Genomic DNA, 15,881 nt, shown 5'->3' on the forward strand with positions numbered 1-15,881 from the left:
ACAGGGGTTACTCCTGGCTCATCCATTCAGGAATTACTCCTGGTGGTGCTCAGGAGACCATATGGGATGCTGGGAATTGAACCTGGGTCAGCTGCAAACGCCTTGCCTGCTGTGCTATCACTCCAGCCCCAGATGACATTTCTTGAGTAATGCTATATGATGGGATGTTTAGAAGCATGGGTACCAAACATGTAACTTGCCCCTATGAATTATAACTTAGGGACACATAGTGATACAGGTAGGTTTGGAGATTTGAAGGTAGAAAAGTGACATAAGTATGTGCTGTTTTTATATAAGCCTTTGTAATGTGTTAGAGATACTAATTTAGGAATGTTTTTTCTATTGTGAAATTTTTAATGCTCTGTTAAATTTGGAAAATGTATTTCTGATTTCAAGATCTACCTCCTTTAAGTGAACAAAGAGAAAATGTCCCCACCATATCCCCAGTTTTACTTGAGTGTATTACTGCCTTTCTACATTCTTTCAGTACCACCCTGGAGCCCTGGAGGGTGTATATCATCAACTCAAGGAAACACTGCTTGATGCAGTAGAGTATCTCAGTTTTTTTTTTGTTCCCCCATCTCAGTTTTTTTAATGAGACCTTTTTTTTCTCTTTTTTTCCCAATCTCATAGAATTGATATTCTTGAAAATACTGTATATGAAGTGTCATGTAAAAGTAACAAAACGAACCTTGAAGGAACCTGATTTGTTTGTTGTTGTTAATTATACTGATTGGACTGTAGAGTGGTTAGAAAATAAAAAATTACATACATTTGTCTAAGTTCCCAAACCTGGTTTGGTGCTTTAGAAGGGTCACTCCCATCAGAACTCGGGAGCCATCTGGTCCCAAGGATTGAACTCAGGGCTCCTGCATGTGCTTCAGTCATGAGTTATCTCCCCGAACATCCACATAATTTTTCAGTATTTTTATTTGCCACTTTGTAAAATACAAAATCCTTTTCATATTGTTTAGATCTTTATATCCATTGTACTGTTTTTATATAGGGGCCACACCTTGTAGTTCCAGACTTGTCTGGCATGTTCTTAGATTCATTTCATGCAGTGCTAGGGAACACATGTGATATGAAGTATTAAATTATACCTTTCACATTTATGGCATGTTGATAACCCTTTGAACCATCTCCCTGAACACTCTACATTTTTCAGTAGCTTTGTATGATAAATGATCATACAAAGGGCCACACCTGGCAATATCCAGGGCTTACTCCTGGCTCTGCATTCAGGAATTAGTCCTGGCAGCATTCTGGAGATCATATGGGTTGCTGGGGATCGAATTCGGGTGAGTCATATGTAAGGCAAGCACCCTGCTCGCTGTATTGTCTACTGGCCTGAGATAAATGATAAGGTAATTTTATTGCCATTTTATTTTGTCCCTTTGATAAAGTCCTTAAAAGATTATTTTTTATTCTAGAGAGAAGTAAGGTTCCTGCACACATTTGACCTGGGTTTGATACCTGACACCACATATGATACCCCAAGCCCCACTAGGCATGATCTGGATCACAGAGCCAAGAGTAAACCCTGAGCATAGCCTAGAGTGGCACAGGCTCCACAACCCCCTCAAAAAAGGCTCAAACAGCTTTTCTAAACCTTTTTCTAGTTTTGTGGCCCTAGTCCTGTCCATGTTTCCTTCCTGTGGCCCCTCCAGGTTGGCCCCCTAGTCGCATGCCATGACCCCTCTTAAGCAATTTTCGATTTGTGGCATATCTTGGGAGACCATCTGGGCCATATAACTCCCAGTTGAGAAAACTGCACTAAAAGATAGACATTTTCTGAGATCTCATCTCTTTTAGTAAGTGCATTTAAATGCCTATTTTAGCCTTTCCCTGAAATGGTAAATCACTGCCACTCTTATTTTCCTACCCATTGTGTTTAGTGAGGTGTTGAAATACGGCATATTTATTACTGGATGAGTGTCTAATTTAAAATATTTATCTGTACAATTCTAAATTGAAAAATTTAATCTCTCCCAAAGCACAAAAATGGGAGATTTTTCCCTTCTGTTTCTTTTTACAGTCTTTGTGCCACTTGTCTATACTAAATTAGATCATTTGCTTACAAAAACAGATTCCTGGGGCTGGAGAGATAGTATAGTGTATAGGGTGTTTACCTTGCATGCAGATACAACCTAGTTCAATCCCTGATGCCTTGTATGTTCCCCTGAGCACTGCCAGGAACTACCCTTGAGTGCAGAGCCAGAATTAATTCCCAAACATAGCCCGGTGTGGCCCAGGCAGTGAAAAGAAGATAAAAGATCTGATAAGGCACACTTGCCTGTGTGAGACCCTGAGTTCAGTTCCTGGCATTTAAAGTCTCCCTGAGCACTGAGCCAAAAGTAACCCCTAAGCATAGTATGGCCCAAAACCAAACCCCCCCCCATTTTTTTAACCTATATTTTGAGTGCCCATTTCCTGTGTCATTCCTTCTTGCTTTAAAACGGCATCATCTTCATTGTGTTATAAGGAGAAACAGAATGCTCCTATAATAGTGCATGTCAAGAATAATAAAAACAAGGAAACATTGTTTCCTTCTACTTTTAGGTTTTATTTGTTTGGGGTGGTAGTTTTTGGTTTTCGGCACCCACTCAGCTGTGCTTTGGGTTAACTCTTGGCTTTGTGCTCAGGGATCACTCCTGGAGGGCTCAGGGGACTGTGTGGGGTACCAGGCATTATGCCCAGGTTGGTTGCATGCAAGTCAAGCCCCTGACCACTGTACTGTCTCTTCTCTACCCCCTCTTGACTTCTGACATTTATTGTAATGAGGACCCTCAGATGTAGTGCAGTCAGAATACAGTTGAGAAAACGCTTGTGTAAGAAATGATCTTGAGGGGCCAGAGCGATAGTACAGAAGGTGGGTGTTTGCCTTGCATTTCAATTTTCGGTATCCCCGAGTATTGCCGGGTATGACCCAAATAGCAAAAAAACTGAGAAAGAATCTTGAGTGGTAAATAGAGATGTTGATCTTCCAGGACAGAGACCAGGAGACTATTGAAACTCAGCGACTATTTCCTTCCTCTGTTCTAGATTTCACCTTCTTTATAGTTTCAGTAGGACTTTTTAGTTTTGCATCTTTGGAGAAGAGAAGTGCTCTCATTTTTAAACCTGCTTTGAGCAACTAGATTGATGCCTTTACCATTTATTTGCACTGTGGCTTGTTATGGAGCTTAATATTCTTTAGTTGCTTGAAAATTAGATTGCAGTTTTTAATAACAGTTTCTTAGTGTTCTACAAATATACCTATTTCTTTTGGTTACTGTTTTCTCATTTTGATATAAACATGATTAAATTTCAGAATCGTGAACCTCTGATGCCATCTCCACAGTTTATCAAATCATACTTCAGTTCCTTCACAGATGATATAATTTCTCAGCCCATGCTTAAAGGAGAGAAGCCTGATGAAGATAAAGATAAGGAAGGGGAGGCTTTAGAAGTGAAAGAAAAGTAAGTGTGTCAAGCATAGCATTAACTTAATGTTTTAGGTACCTTGGGTTGTGTGTTTTTGTTGCTAGAGAGTAGAAATAGAACATTAAATGATTTTGAAATTCGATCCATAAAAATAGAAACTTTATTAAAAATCACAACTTATTTGCATGTGTCTGTTACACTCCAAGAGTTACATCTGGTGATTTAAGGTTTTACTGCCAGCAGGTTGCTGTTTTTTTCAGCCTTACATGATATTCTCAGGAAGACTCCAAAAATGATGCAACTTGTTGGCTGTCTTGGAAGAGGGGGACTAATCTAAAAATTAGTATGTAACACAACACCTTAATGTCTCATGTAGGGGAGTATACAATTTATAAACTGTGACTAAAGTACCAAATGAGTGATTTTCTTCTTGAGACCTTCTTGTGTTTTTACCTGTTGTGAACAGAGCCAAAACAGAGAAGGATGTATTTGTAGCTGGAGCTACTTATATGATGTAAATAAGTTGTCTAACCAATCTATGTCAGTATTTATGCTACAGTTAAGGCTAGCTTTTCTCGAATAGAAGTTATAATATTACCAGAATGACTTAATTACCAACATGAGCATCAGCTCTGTGAAGCTCAGCATGACAGTTTTTGTTAGTTTTGATACATACCCACCTGGCTTTGCTTAGGGCTTACTCCAAGTTCTGTGTTCAGGGATTACTCCTAGCAGTACTCAGGGGACCATATGTGACGACAGGGTTTGACTTGCATATAAGACAAGCTCCTTTCTTCTATACTCTCTCTCTAGTCCCAGTCCGAAAAGGGAATATTATTCTAATAGCTGGGCACAATTTTCTACCTATTGGAAAGTTGAGAAAACAGGGCTTTTGTTTTAAGGGAAAGATGGGTAGTATTCGGAATAAATCTACGAAGATGTTCAGATTTTACTCTGCAATCTTTTCGGAAAAATTAGAGTTGGGTAGTAAATGTTTAAGATATAACTCTGATGTACCAATAATTTCTTCTTTCCTTATCCCAGAATACTTCAATGAAGTTAATACCATCCTGAAAGCTATATTGAGAAGGAGCAGGTTATATCTATCTCTCACCAAAACACTAACTAGAATTGGACCCTAGTCTTTGAATTCGAGCGCTAGTATCATAATTTTTAATAAGCTAGCTACCATACAGGGTTATTCTAAGGGTTAGAGATATTTGTCAATATATAGCACTTAAATTCTCTTTTAAGAGCCATTATTTCTAGTCTGATTTAATAATTACTTTAGCTTATTCACCTAAGGAACAAAACTAGAGTATAGGGACCGTTGGACAGTTACTAAGTGCTAGAGACACAGTACAGCAGGTAAGGCACTTGCCTTACATGTGGCTGACATGGAGTAAGCCCTGAGCACTGCCAGGTGGCCCCCAAACCAAAAAAAGTAATTTGTAAGTTGACGGAGTTTGAGATTTTGACCCAAAAAAATTTAGTCATTTGCAGATTTTTTCTATTTAGAATATGCTAAAAAAAAATGTTCTTTTCGATGCTTTATAAAGAATTCTTTAAAGATTTCTTTCAGTTCACTATATCGTTTCTGTGAAGTATCCCCAATAAAAGTGATAATCTTCAGATAATAGTGATAGTGTGCTGTTTTCATCTTAAGTAGGGAAGAATAGTTTTGATTTTGTTTTGAGCAAACCCGTTATGCTCAGTTCTTTCTCCTGTCTCTATGCTCAGGGACTCCTGGAAGGCTCAGGACACTATATATTGTGTCAGGATTGAACCTGGGTCAGGGATTAAATTTCCTGGATTGGCCATGTGCAAGGCAAGCATCCTATCCACTCTATTACCACTCCAGCACCCAGGGAAAGATGTTTTTTAATAAACTCTTCCTTGATTGAACAGCCCTTCTTAAATACGCTGTTTTGATCTTTCTAGCTATTCATTCCAGGCCTGTCCTCCTATGTAAAGCAGAACTTCTGCATCAGAACCTTTCCTTCAGATAGTTCCTGCCTCCAGGAGCTATTGTTTGTTAATAATCTATCTTCCCTAACAGCCACAGTGATTTGATTATATTTGGTCTTGGGGTCACATCTGGTTGTGCTTTGGGCTTACTCCTGGCTGAATTCAGGGATCTCTCCTGACAGGCTAAGCCATATGTGGTGCGGGGATCGAACCCAGATTCAGTAGCTTGCAAGGCCAGCAGTCTCCCTGCTATACTATCATTCTGGCCTCCCATAGTGATCTTTAAAGGTGTGCAGCTCAGATCACACCTTTTCCCGTGGCTTCAGGTCCTAAACTCAATGAATTCCCATTTCTTTGTTCTTTCTGTTAGTTGTAAAATAACTTAAATGCCATTATGTGCTGTATAGATAGAAAGCTGAATAAGATGTAGATTGGTCTGTCATTTTCTTAACATTTCACATATCTAAATATGTTAAAATTTTATAGTAACCTTAGGTATCTTCCAGAGACTTTGTCATTTACTTTTTAAAACATGTTTTTCTAAGGCATCATGAAAATTCCCAAGTGTATAAAAATTACTAATTTGGGGTTGGAGAAATGGTATGTACAATGGGTAGGAGCCTTTGCCTGGCACATACTTGACCCACTTTTGATGCCTGGCACCCCATAGGGTCCCTCAAGCATTGCCAGGTGATCCTTGAACAGAGTCAGGAGGAAATCCTGAGCCCAGCCAGGTGTGGCCCAAAAAACCAAAAAGAAAAAAAGAAACAGCCCAATTTGTTACACTCTGCTCCACTCTTATTGCACCCTGACTTATAATTTGTTAAAGGGATAGTTTAACTTAAATGTACTAAATGTGGCAAGTCAGCATTTAATTTTTCTTAGTAATTCCTTATGTTTGTTTTTATTTTCAGTTCTGGATATTTAAAGGCCAAACAGTACATGGACGAGGAAAACTACGATAAAATCATAAGTGAATGTTCAAAAGAGATAGATACTCAAGGCAAATATATGGCAGAAGCATTATTACTAAGAGCCACCTTCTACCTGCTTATTGGCAATGCTAATGCAGCCAAACCAGATTTAGATAAAGTCATTAGCTTGAAAGAAGCTAATGTGAAGGTACATTAAAAAAAAATGTGTGTGTGTGTGCATGCATGTGGGAAAAAAAATGATAAAATGAGGCTTCTGTATATGTTCTCAATTTTTATGCATTTTTGCATCCCAAAATTACCAGTCTCTTAAATGCTATTTTTGTCTTATAAGGAACTATATTTAGCAATGTTGAGTGAAAATGAAATAAAAATATTTAGTTATACTTCTCTTTAGTAATGAATTATAGTATCTATTCACTTCAGGATATGCAAAGGTCTGAATATTCTAAAAACAGATAACAGGTACATTTTCAAAGAGTAAGCTTTATGGTAATATGAATTAATCTGTAAGCTGTTGGGTGGGGGAGGTTGTTTGTTTAACTGAATCAGTATAAGATGCAGTAATGTTGAACCATTTCTCATTTGTGTCCGTAGCTTCGCGCCAATGCACTTATCAAGAGAGGCAGCATGTACATGCAGCAGCAGCAGCCTGTGCTGTCTACTCAGGATTTTAACATGGCTGCTGACATTGATCCTCAGAATGCAGATGTTTACCACCACCGAGGACAGGTGAATCTATTTTCTTTGTTTTGGGGGCATATATGCCAGTGCTCAGGGATTAATCCTGATTCTGACTCAGGTATCACAACCTGCATCACGGCAGGTTCTCTACCTGCTATACTCTCTCTCTAGGCCCAGTAAACCTATTTTACTACCAAACCTTTGATTTTGGGATTGAGGGAGTTGGTACTTCACCCCACCCCTCATCTCCAATGTCTTAAGTCTTTCTTATATCACTTCTTGCAGCTGTAAACAAGTTATTGTGATGGTTTAAAGTTTGAGTTAGAAGTTTCTTCAGTCACATCTTGATTATTTACCCTTAGAATCCTGGTGTTTACCTATGGGGGAAAAAAAAGGAAGGCTAAAAATGTTAGCTGGAAAGTTCAGATTTGTCCTTTTTTTTTAGGTGTTTGTGGTTTAGGTTTTCAATTAGTAAAACATTAAAAATATTTAGTGAGCATTGTGAGTTAGTGTTAAAATGACATGTGGACTTTTTACTATAAGGAATATTATCCTGGACGATGCAGACAATACCAGAAACACCAGTTCTGAATAAATTTTTAGACATGTATATATATTGTAATATATAATAATAGGTGGGGCTACATTAACAGTATAGGTGTAAGGCCTTGGATGCTACTATACCGCAGTTAAATCCCCAGCCCTGTATATGGTACTTTGAACACTGCCACAGTGACCCTTTAGCATCTGGGCACTGCCAGGTGTGGCCCCCAAAACGTGTGTGTGTGTGTGTGTGTGTGTGTGTGTGTGAGTGTGAGTGTGTGTGTGAGTGTGAGTGTGTGTGTGTGTGTGTGTGAGTGTGTGTGTGTGTGTGAGAGAGAGAGAGAGAGAGAGAGAGAGAGAGAGAGAGAGAGAAGAACGTGTGTGTAAGTGTGAGTGTGTATGAGAAAAAGTTTTGATTTTAGGGGCTGGAGCAGCGGGTAGGGCGTTTGCTTAGCATGCGGCAGACCCAGGTTCGAATCCCAGCATCCCATATGGTCCCCCGAGCACTGCCAGGAGTAATTCCTGAGTGCATGAGCCAGGAGTAACCCCTGTGCATCGCCGGGTGTGACCCAAAAACCAAAAAAAAAAAAAAAAAAAGTTTTGATTTTAGACTTACTGGAGGAGAACATGGTTTTATAATCTGCTTGCTTTACCAGGGCTTCTTGAAATGCACGGTGGAAGGCAGTGCAGGCTCTTTTTGTGCCATACCCTGCAGTGCTGGGGGTTACTCTGAGCAGTGCTCAGGAGACCATGCAGTGCAAAGCATGCACATAGCCCATTGAGCTATCTCTTCAGCCCTGCAGTTCATTGTGAAATTTATCTGTAAAGGGTAGTGCTGAGAAAACGTAATAGTCTTGTCATTTTTGATCTTCTTGTTTTGGGGCGCCAAAAAAAGTGATACGGGGTACTCTGAGCTTGCTGCTGGGGGGTTGATTCCACTGGTGCTCTGGGGACTGTGCCATGGTCTGAACCTGTGCCTCCAGCGTGTAACGCAGATGTGCAGTCCAGCCCTTTTAATCACACCCAGTCTGATAACTAGGTAGTATTTGAAAAGGTGATGTCCAAAGTCTGATTTACTTTGAAATTGGAAAGTGGGGAAGTGTTTACTTTTCTGGAGAGGTTTTTTTTTTTGGTTTGGTTTTTGTTTTGCTTAGTAATGATAAAAATTAGTAGTAGTGCAGAAATAGTAGGCCTAAAGTGCTTTTCTAAAAAACATGGACACTAGTTTTAAGTTTTAAAAGTGTTTAAAATAAGACTTTCGAGTTTCTAGAGTATTTTTTTTTCTTTTTTGCTTTTTGGGTCACACCTGGCTATGCACAGAGGTTACTCCTGGCTCTGCACTCGGGAATTACTCCTGGCGGTGCTCAGGGGACCATATGGGATGCTGGGAATCAAACTCGGGTCGGCCGCATGCAAGGCAAACGCCCTACCTGCTGTGCTATTGCTCCAGCCCCCTCTTTCTAGAGTATTTCTATTGAATAATTTATACTCGCTTAGTGTGCTGTTGAACTATGATAATAGAGACAAGGTGTGTTTAATTTGGAAAAACATCTTATTTGAAATTAAAATTATTTATATGTTTTCTCTTAGCTGAAAATACTGCTTGATCAAGTTGAAGAAGCAGTGGCAGATTTTGATGAATGTATTAGGTTAAGACCTGAGTCTGCTCTGGCACAAGCTCAGAAATGTTTTGCACTGGTAGGTTCTCTTTCTTTTTCATCTTCCTAAATATCACTTATACTTCCTGCTCTTAAAAAAAAATAAGTGCCTAATATGAGTGAATGCTATGTTTACTATGCTATATTCAACCCCAAACCCCCACCCCAACCCCAGCAACACACAGAATGACTACCAGGGAAATGTAGGAAAATAGGACTGTATGTGCAGTTGAAATATTGCTGCTGTTTCTCTGGATGTTTTATTTGAGTTCCTCTTGATAGGTGGTTTTATGCTTCCCTAAACTGCTGTTTATCTGCTTTTCTCCCATAATCCAGTACAAAGAATAAAAGCATTTTGAGGAAATGGTCTTACAGTCTTGACCATAAAAATTCATCTTACCTTTATAGATCTATTAGTATTTAGAAACACAAAACTGATACCAGGTAAAAATAAGTCTTTCTAGTAAAATAAGGTTATTTTAGTTAGCCCAATAGCTTTAGTACTAAAAGGATTTTCCGTTGTGGAAATTTTTTTGAATTATAATTGACATACAGCAGTATAGTAGTTTCACATGGATAATATAGGAATTCAGTGTCTAAATATAAGAGTTTTTTCTCTTTAGTGTAAATGATAACAGACTTAAATGGCCAGTTTACTTGTAGAGGGCAGTAAGGAGTGCCTTTGGATCGTGACTGCTAAAATATTTCCTCATGGGGCTGGAGCGATAGCACAGTGGGTAAGGCGTTCGCCTTGCATTCGGCCAACTGGGGTTCGATCCCCGGCATCCCATATGGTCCCCCAAGCACCGAGAGGAGTAATTCCTGAGTGCAAAGCCAGGAGTAACCCCTGAGCATCGCTGGTGTGACCCAAAAAAGAAAAAAATAATAAAAAATAAATAAAAATTAAAAATAGAATATTTCCTCATAACCCTTTTTAGAGCAGCTAATTCTATTAGCAAATCACCTGTTTTTCTAAAACCGTTTATGTAGTTTTGTGTGATTTTTGTAACATGTTAACATCCTTGTGTTTTTGAGTTCTTGACAGGCCTGATTTGATTTTTTTAAACAGTATCGCCAGGCATACACAGGAAACAATTCTTCACAAATCCAAGCAGCTATGAAAGGTTTTGAAGAGGTCATAAAAAAATTTCCACGGTGCGCTGAAGGCTATGCACTATATGCTCAGGTATATATGGTTTTTCCTCATTTTCCTTTGGCACCCTCTACTCTGTAAAGATCTGCATTTGTATTCTGAACCCCAGAAAGTAATGTCACTCTGGTAGTAGATTCTGTAGAAACAGGCAGCCTTATTTCTACTTTGATTCTTCTGGTTCCCAAAATACCTCTGAATCCTCTCGGGTGGCTTCTGTATTGCAACATTTGCATAAAAGGGCCCTAAACTCATAGGCTGATGAAGCTTATTAAGAGCATTTTCCTGTGTCCATTCAATTGGATTTGCAAAATTCAATCATTCTTGGAAAATTCACTAAATCCAATTTTAGTGGGGGAAATGTTGGTGGAAAGAAGCTTCATTTCCTTTTATCACTGTCTTTTTAAATATTTTATTTTATTCTCCCAACTTTCCTTTGTAATTGCTAATTTGATGACTGGGGTTTCACACTTGCCTGGATTGTGATGCTCACCCACTTCTAGCTGTGGGGATCACATACCAAGTTACAGTGGTTGCACTCCTATTGTTGCAGTATAAGGCTTATGTTCTTACTGAGGCACATGAGTTATGGTTTGTGGTCATCACTGTAGTGCTCATCATGCACATGCCTGCCAGGGGTTACACTTCCTGGACATGGTACTGATATGTCTCTTCAGTTTTGATCCTTATCAGGGATTGCACTCTTTTTTTGTGATACTTCCACTGACCTTGCTGTGTTGCAGCTGCAAGTTGGTGGTGGTGCTAGGATTATAGACAATAGCTGCCAAGCTCAAATACCTGAACTGCCTTAGTAGTGCTAAGTGCATATGGGACACTAGATTTGAACTTGTGACCAAATGCTCTAAGCACCTGCTCCATTATACCAACATGGTCACTATCTTTTTAAAAGGTTAGATAACTACTTTTTATATGTTTAGTTTATTTTAAGTTCTCTTTATTTTTGTTTATGCCTGATAGTGCTTAGAGGCTATAAAATTCTTCTTAGAGTTTTCCTTCATTTAGTATTAAAACTATGGGGAAGAGGAATGAGTATAAACTTACTATAGCTACTAGAACTGGCACCAAGAATGGGGTTTTCAATATTTTATAGTTTACCATATCGTCGGTCTGGAGCAATAGCACAGTGGTAGGGCGTTTACCTTTCACGCGGCCGACCCGAGTTCAATTCCTCCGCCCCTCTCGGAGAGCCCAGCAAGCTACCAAGAGTATAGCGCCCGCACAGCAGAGCCTGGCAAGCTATCCGTGGTGTATTGGATATGCCAAAAACAGTAACAATAAGTCTCACAATGAAGAGACGTTACTTGTGCCCGCTCAAACAGATTGATGAGTAACGGGATGACAGTGACAGTGACCATATAGTCTTTTATTGTATAAACCTACCTAACCATTTATCCAGACGTTCAGAATTTCATATTTATAACAATACTTAAATAAGTTTAATATAATTGATGAATGGATCAATGAAGTAAACCTCTATACACAGTATATATTTAAATGCTTAGGTTGAACCTTTATTGCAAACCACAACAGCTAATTAGAGAGAGAACAGAAGGGAATGCCCTGCCACAGTGGCAGGGTGGGGTGGGGAGAGATGGGATTGGGGAGGGTGGGAGGGAGGCTGGGTTTACTGGTGGTGGAGAATGGGCACTGGTGAAGGGATGGGTTCCCGAACTTTGTATGAGGGAAGCATAAGCACAAAAGTGTATGAATCTGTAACTGTACCCTCACAGTGATTCACTAATTAAAAATAAATAAATTTTAAAAAATGCTTAGGTTGATTATCTAACAATTATAGTATCTCTTCATATAGGCATTAACAGATCAACAACAATTTGGTAAAGCCGATGAAATGTATGATAAATGCATTGATTTAGAACCAGATAATGCCACAACGTATGTTCATAAAGGGTATGTGTTTTTGTTTGTTTTGGGGGTATTTTTGGTTCTGTTGTAATAAGAAACTAAATTTCTTGCATATTAACATTGAGATGAATTTCCTGTGCTTATTGACAAAGAGGATTGTGGTTGACAAGTGCAGTTAAATAAACAATGAAATGGATGCTTCACTATTAGTTTTATACAACAATTAGTAAGCATGCTATTTTCATTCTAACTTAAGGGTTTTCATTCTGAACATCCTGTAAAATATTACTGTATCAAAATGGGAAATATATAAAATAATTTTGTCCTTGTGAATTTGAGTTAGAATTTTTAAAACTTGTACTAAGTAAATCTACATGTAGTTAAATTAGTAATAGAACGTAGGCTGTGTAAGTTTTTTCATAATAAGGGATTTAAACTATAAATGGCAATAAAATCATATAACTGGTTGCTGGTTATGTGCTATCTTAGATTTTGTTTTTGTCAATTTTAGTATGAATCCATTGAGGGCGAAATTGAGTTGTGCATTTGCCTCTGGGCCTTGGTCACATTTGATTGCTTTTTGTATTTGCAGTTTACTTCAACTTCAGTGGAAGCAAGATCTGGATAAAGGTTTGGAGCTGATCAGCAAAGCAATTGAAATTGACAATAAATGTGATTTTGCATATGAAACCATGGGAACTATTGAAGTGCAAAGGTAACTTACTGAGTAGTTCTTAGGAAGTTTAAGGTAGCCCATAGATATTTTATATGTAGATGCTATTGTTAGTCTATGCTTAGGGGACCATCCAGTGATGGGAGAAAGCAAACCTGGAGCAGTAGTATAGAGGTAGGGTGTTTGTCTTGCACATTTGATCCCTGGCACCCCACATGATCCCCTAGCCACTGAGGAGTAAGCCCTGAGTTTTGCTGGGTGTGGCCCCAAAACAAAAACAGAAAACCTGGGCCTCTTGGGGCTGAAGAGATAATACAAGGGTTATATGCTTGCCTTGTACATGGATGCCCTGGGCCCCCTGAGCACTGCCATCAGTGATCCCTTAGCACAGAGCCAAGAATTAAGTCCTGAGTACTACCAGGTGTGGCCCAAAAAACAGAAGTTTTTTTAAAAAACTTTGCATTTAAAGTGTTAGAATCTGTGTTAAGGGCCTGATGCACTGGGTTTGATTTTTGGTCATGTGTTTGTTGTACAGTTGTACTTTAAAATCTGGTCAGAGGGATAAGTACAGTGAGTAGGGCACTTGATTTGCATGTTCAGTCTCCTAGTATTGTCACCTGAGCCCCACCAAGAGTGATGTCTGAATTCAGAGCCAGGAATAACCCCTGAGTATCACTGGGTAAGGCCCCCAAACAAAACCAAAAAGTCCATTCTAGGACCAGAGAGATAGTACAAGGGTTAGGGTACTTAGCTTGCATGTGGCTGAACCCTTTGAGATGTCCCTGCAGTGCAGCACAAGAAATAACCCTTGGGCACTGCCACAGTTTGTGACCAAAACCCAACCACCAACCCTACTCTACTCCTCCAACCCACATTATATATAGAGAGAGGGGAGGGGGGAGAGAGAGAGGGAGAGGGAGAGAGGGAGGAGAAAGAGCACTGCACTGTTGTCCCATTGTTCATCGATTTGCTCGAACGGGCACCAGTAACATCTCCATTGTGAGACTTGTTACTGTTTTTGGCATATCGAATACAACACGGGTAGCTTGCCATGCTCTGCCGTGCAGGCAGGATACTATCGGTAGCTTGCTGGGCTCTCTGAGAGGGATGGAGGAATCGAACCTGGGTCCGCCTTGTGCAAGGCAAACACCCTACCTGCTGTGCTATTGCTTCAGCCCGATAACTAAATTATAGTGTAAATAAATTGTTTTTTTTATATTCGCATGAAATAACAGAACTATAGGAAAACAGGGAGGGATGTAACCAATTCCCTGGGGTAAAGAAAGAGGAAAAATAATGGAGTAATTTATTTGAGCAAGGGCTTAGAAAAGTATTTCACTTGAATCTGGTGGAAAGGCAATAAACAATTTGAGTATTGTGTGTAGGTCTGAATGTGAGACATGATCAAACTGCTCAGGAATAGAGATACATGAGGTGAGGCAAGGATATGCTGGTTAAAGATGAGGCATAAAGAAGGTACATAAATCTGTGATGACAAAGCCCTTAAAATGCCATTAATGTCTTCTGATGTTGTCTCTGCTTCCTGGACACAATTGTAACTTTTTGGTGGTGGTGGTTAATTTGAGCTTCACTTCATGTGCTCGGGAAATTATATGTGTTCCGAGGGATTTGAACTGGGGTCAGCATGATACAAGGCAAGAACCCCTTAATCTCTGTGTTTATCTCTCTAGCCTAAGATTGTAATTTTAAATGTTAATTTCTTTAGTTTCCCTATTAGGCAATCAAAGAATATAAGAGCATGTAGCATTTGTAATACTGACAGTCACTTGGTATGTGCTAAGCACTATTTTGTTGATTACAAAGAAGCATTTATTTGGAGACATAGTTGAAACTTAGTGGTCACATTCCATGTGGAATCATTCACAAACTTTATTATATACGATGAAGTATTTTTTAGAATCTGAGACCTTTAACTTTTTTTGTTTTTCTAGAGGGAACATGGAGAAAGCCATTGACATGTTTAACAAAGCTATTAACCTGGCCAAATCAGAAATGGAGATGGCTCATCTATACTCACTCTGTGATGCTGCTCACGCCCAGACAGAAGTTGCAAAAAAATACGGATTAAAACCACCAACATTATAAAATAGGGGGAAGGAAAATTACCCTCTTTTTAGGAGTTTACCCCCTCTTCAACTGAACCCTAAAGACACTGTCATGAACTGTGTTGAATGGTGGGACTTAGTATTTCCGTTTTGTGCTGTTGTCATTCGTTACATCTGTTCTCATGTTTAGATGTTGTGGGAGTGGCTGTTGAAGGAAGTTTGCAATTTTGCAGCTTTTATTCCTTGTGCAACAAAAGCTTAGAACTTGTTAAAGGGATATTAAAATAAAATTGCAGAATATAAATAATTGGCCATGCAAATAAAAACTTTGATTTGTTGATTTGGCTTATTATTTTGAGTGGGGGAGGTGGGAGGAGATTATGTTCTACTAAAAGACTTTAGTCTTTGTGAGTGTGTGTATATATAATATGTGAGAGTTTTCACGCATACTGGTTTTTTAACATAGTGTTGTAAGGTAGGTTTGTTAGATTAATCCCTTTTTAGTTTTTGTTTTTAAGAAAACAGGGTTAAGTGGGATTTTGTTTTTAAGTTAGCAAAATTGAGATATTTAAAGACCACTATGCACAATGCCTCTGATTCTGCAGAACATTAGAAAGATCCCATGGCAACTCTTAAGCCTTTTGACCCCTTCCAATTCTAATAGATAATTTACAGTTTTTAAATTCTACAACATAATTTCATAAATTATGCAGATGTAAAACATTCCATTCGTTTTATGTGCTGGAAAATTTTATATAAATGGAGAATGGATCAAGAGGTAAGAAGAAAGTGTTTATAATTACCTGTGACTGTGTCTGTAATAGGTACTATCTAATAGTGTACATTTTAAAGAAAATGTAGATTGGCTGTGTATATACAGATGGAATAAGTATGATT

General features: G+C 38.8%; 1 protein-coding gene across 1 annotated transcript in view; it reads left to right on the top strand.

The window, feature by feature from the left end:
* Positions 1-15,322, top strand: part of TOMM70 (translocase of outer mitochondrial membrane 70) — a 33,962-nt gene extending 18,640 nt beyond the window's left edge. Inside the window, exons 5-12 of the mRNA XM_004606748.2 lie at positions 3,314-3,462; positions 6,309-6,516; positions 6,924-7,058; positions 9,144-9,251; positions 10,281-10,397; positions 12,193-12,290; positions 12,838-12,960; positions 14,871-15,322. Coding sequence (XP_004606805.2) covers positions 3,314-3,462; positions 6,309-6,516; positions 6,924-7,058; positions 9,144-9,251; positions 10,281-10,397; positions 12,193-12,290; positions 12,838-12,960; positions 14,871-15,024 — 1,092 coding nt within the window. The 3' untranslated portion in view covers positions 15,025-15,322. The remainder of the gene's footprint in view (positions 1-3,313; positions 3,463-6,308; positions 6,517-6,923; positions 7,059-9,143; positions 9,252-10,280; positions 10,398-12,192; positions 12,291-12,837; positions 12,961-14,870) is intronic.
* Positions 15,323-15,881: the final 559 nt, after the last annotated feature.

This window comes from Sorex araneus, chromosome 2 (assembly GCF_027595985.1).
Source record: "Sorex araneus isolate mSorAra2 chromosome 2, mSorAra2.pri, whole genome shotgun sequence".
Lineage (NCBI taxonomy): Eukaryota > Metazoa > Chordata > Mammalia > Eulipotyphla > Soricidae > Sorex > Sorex araneus.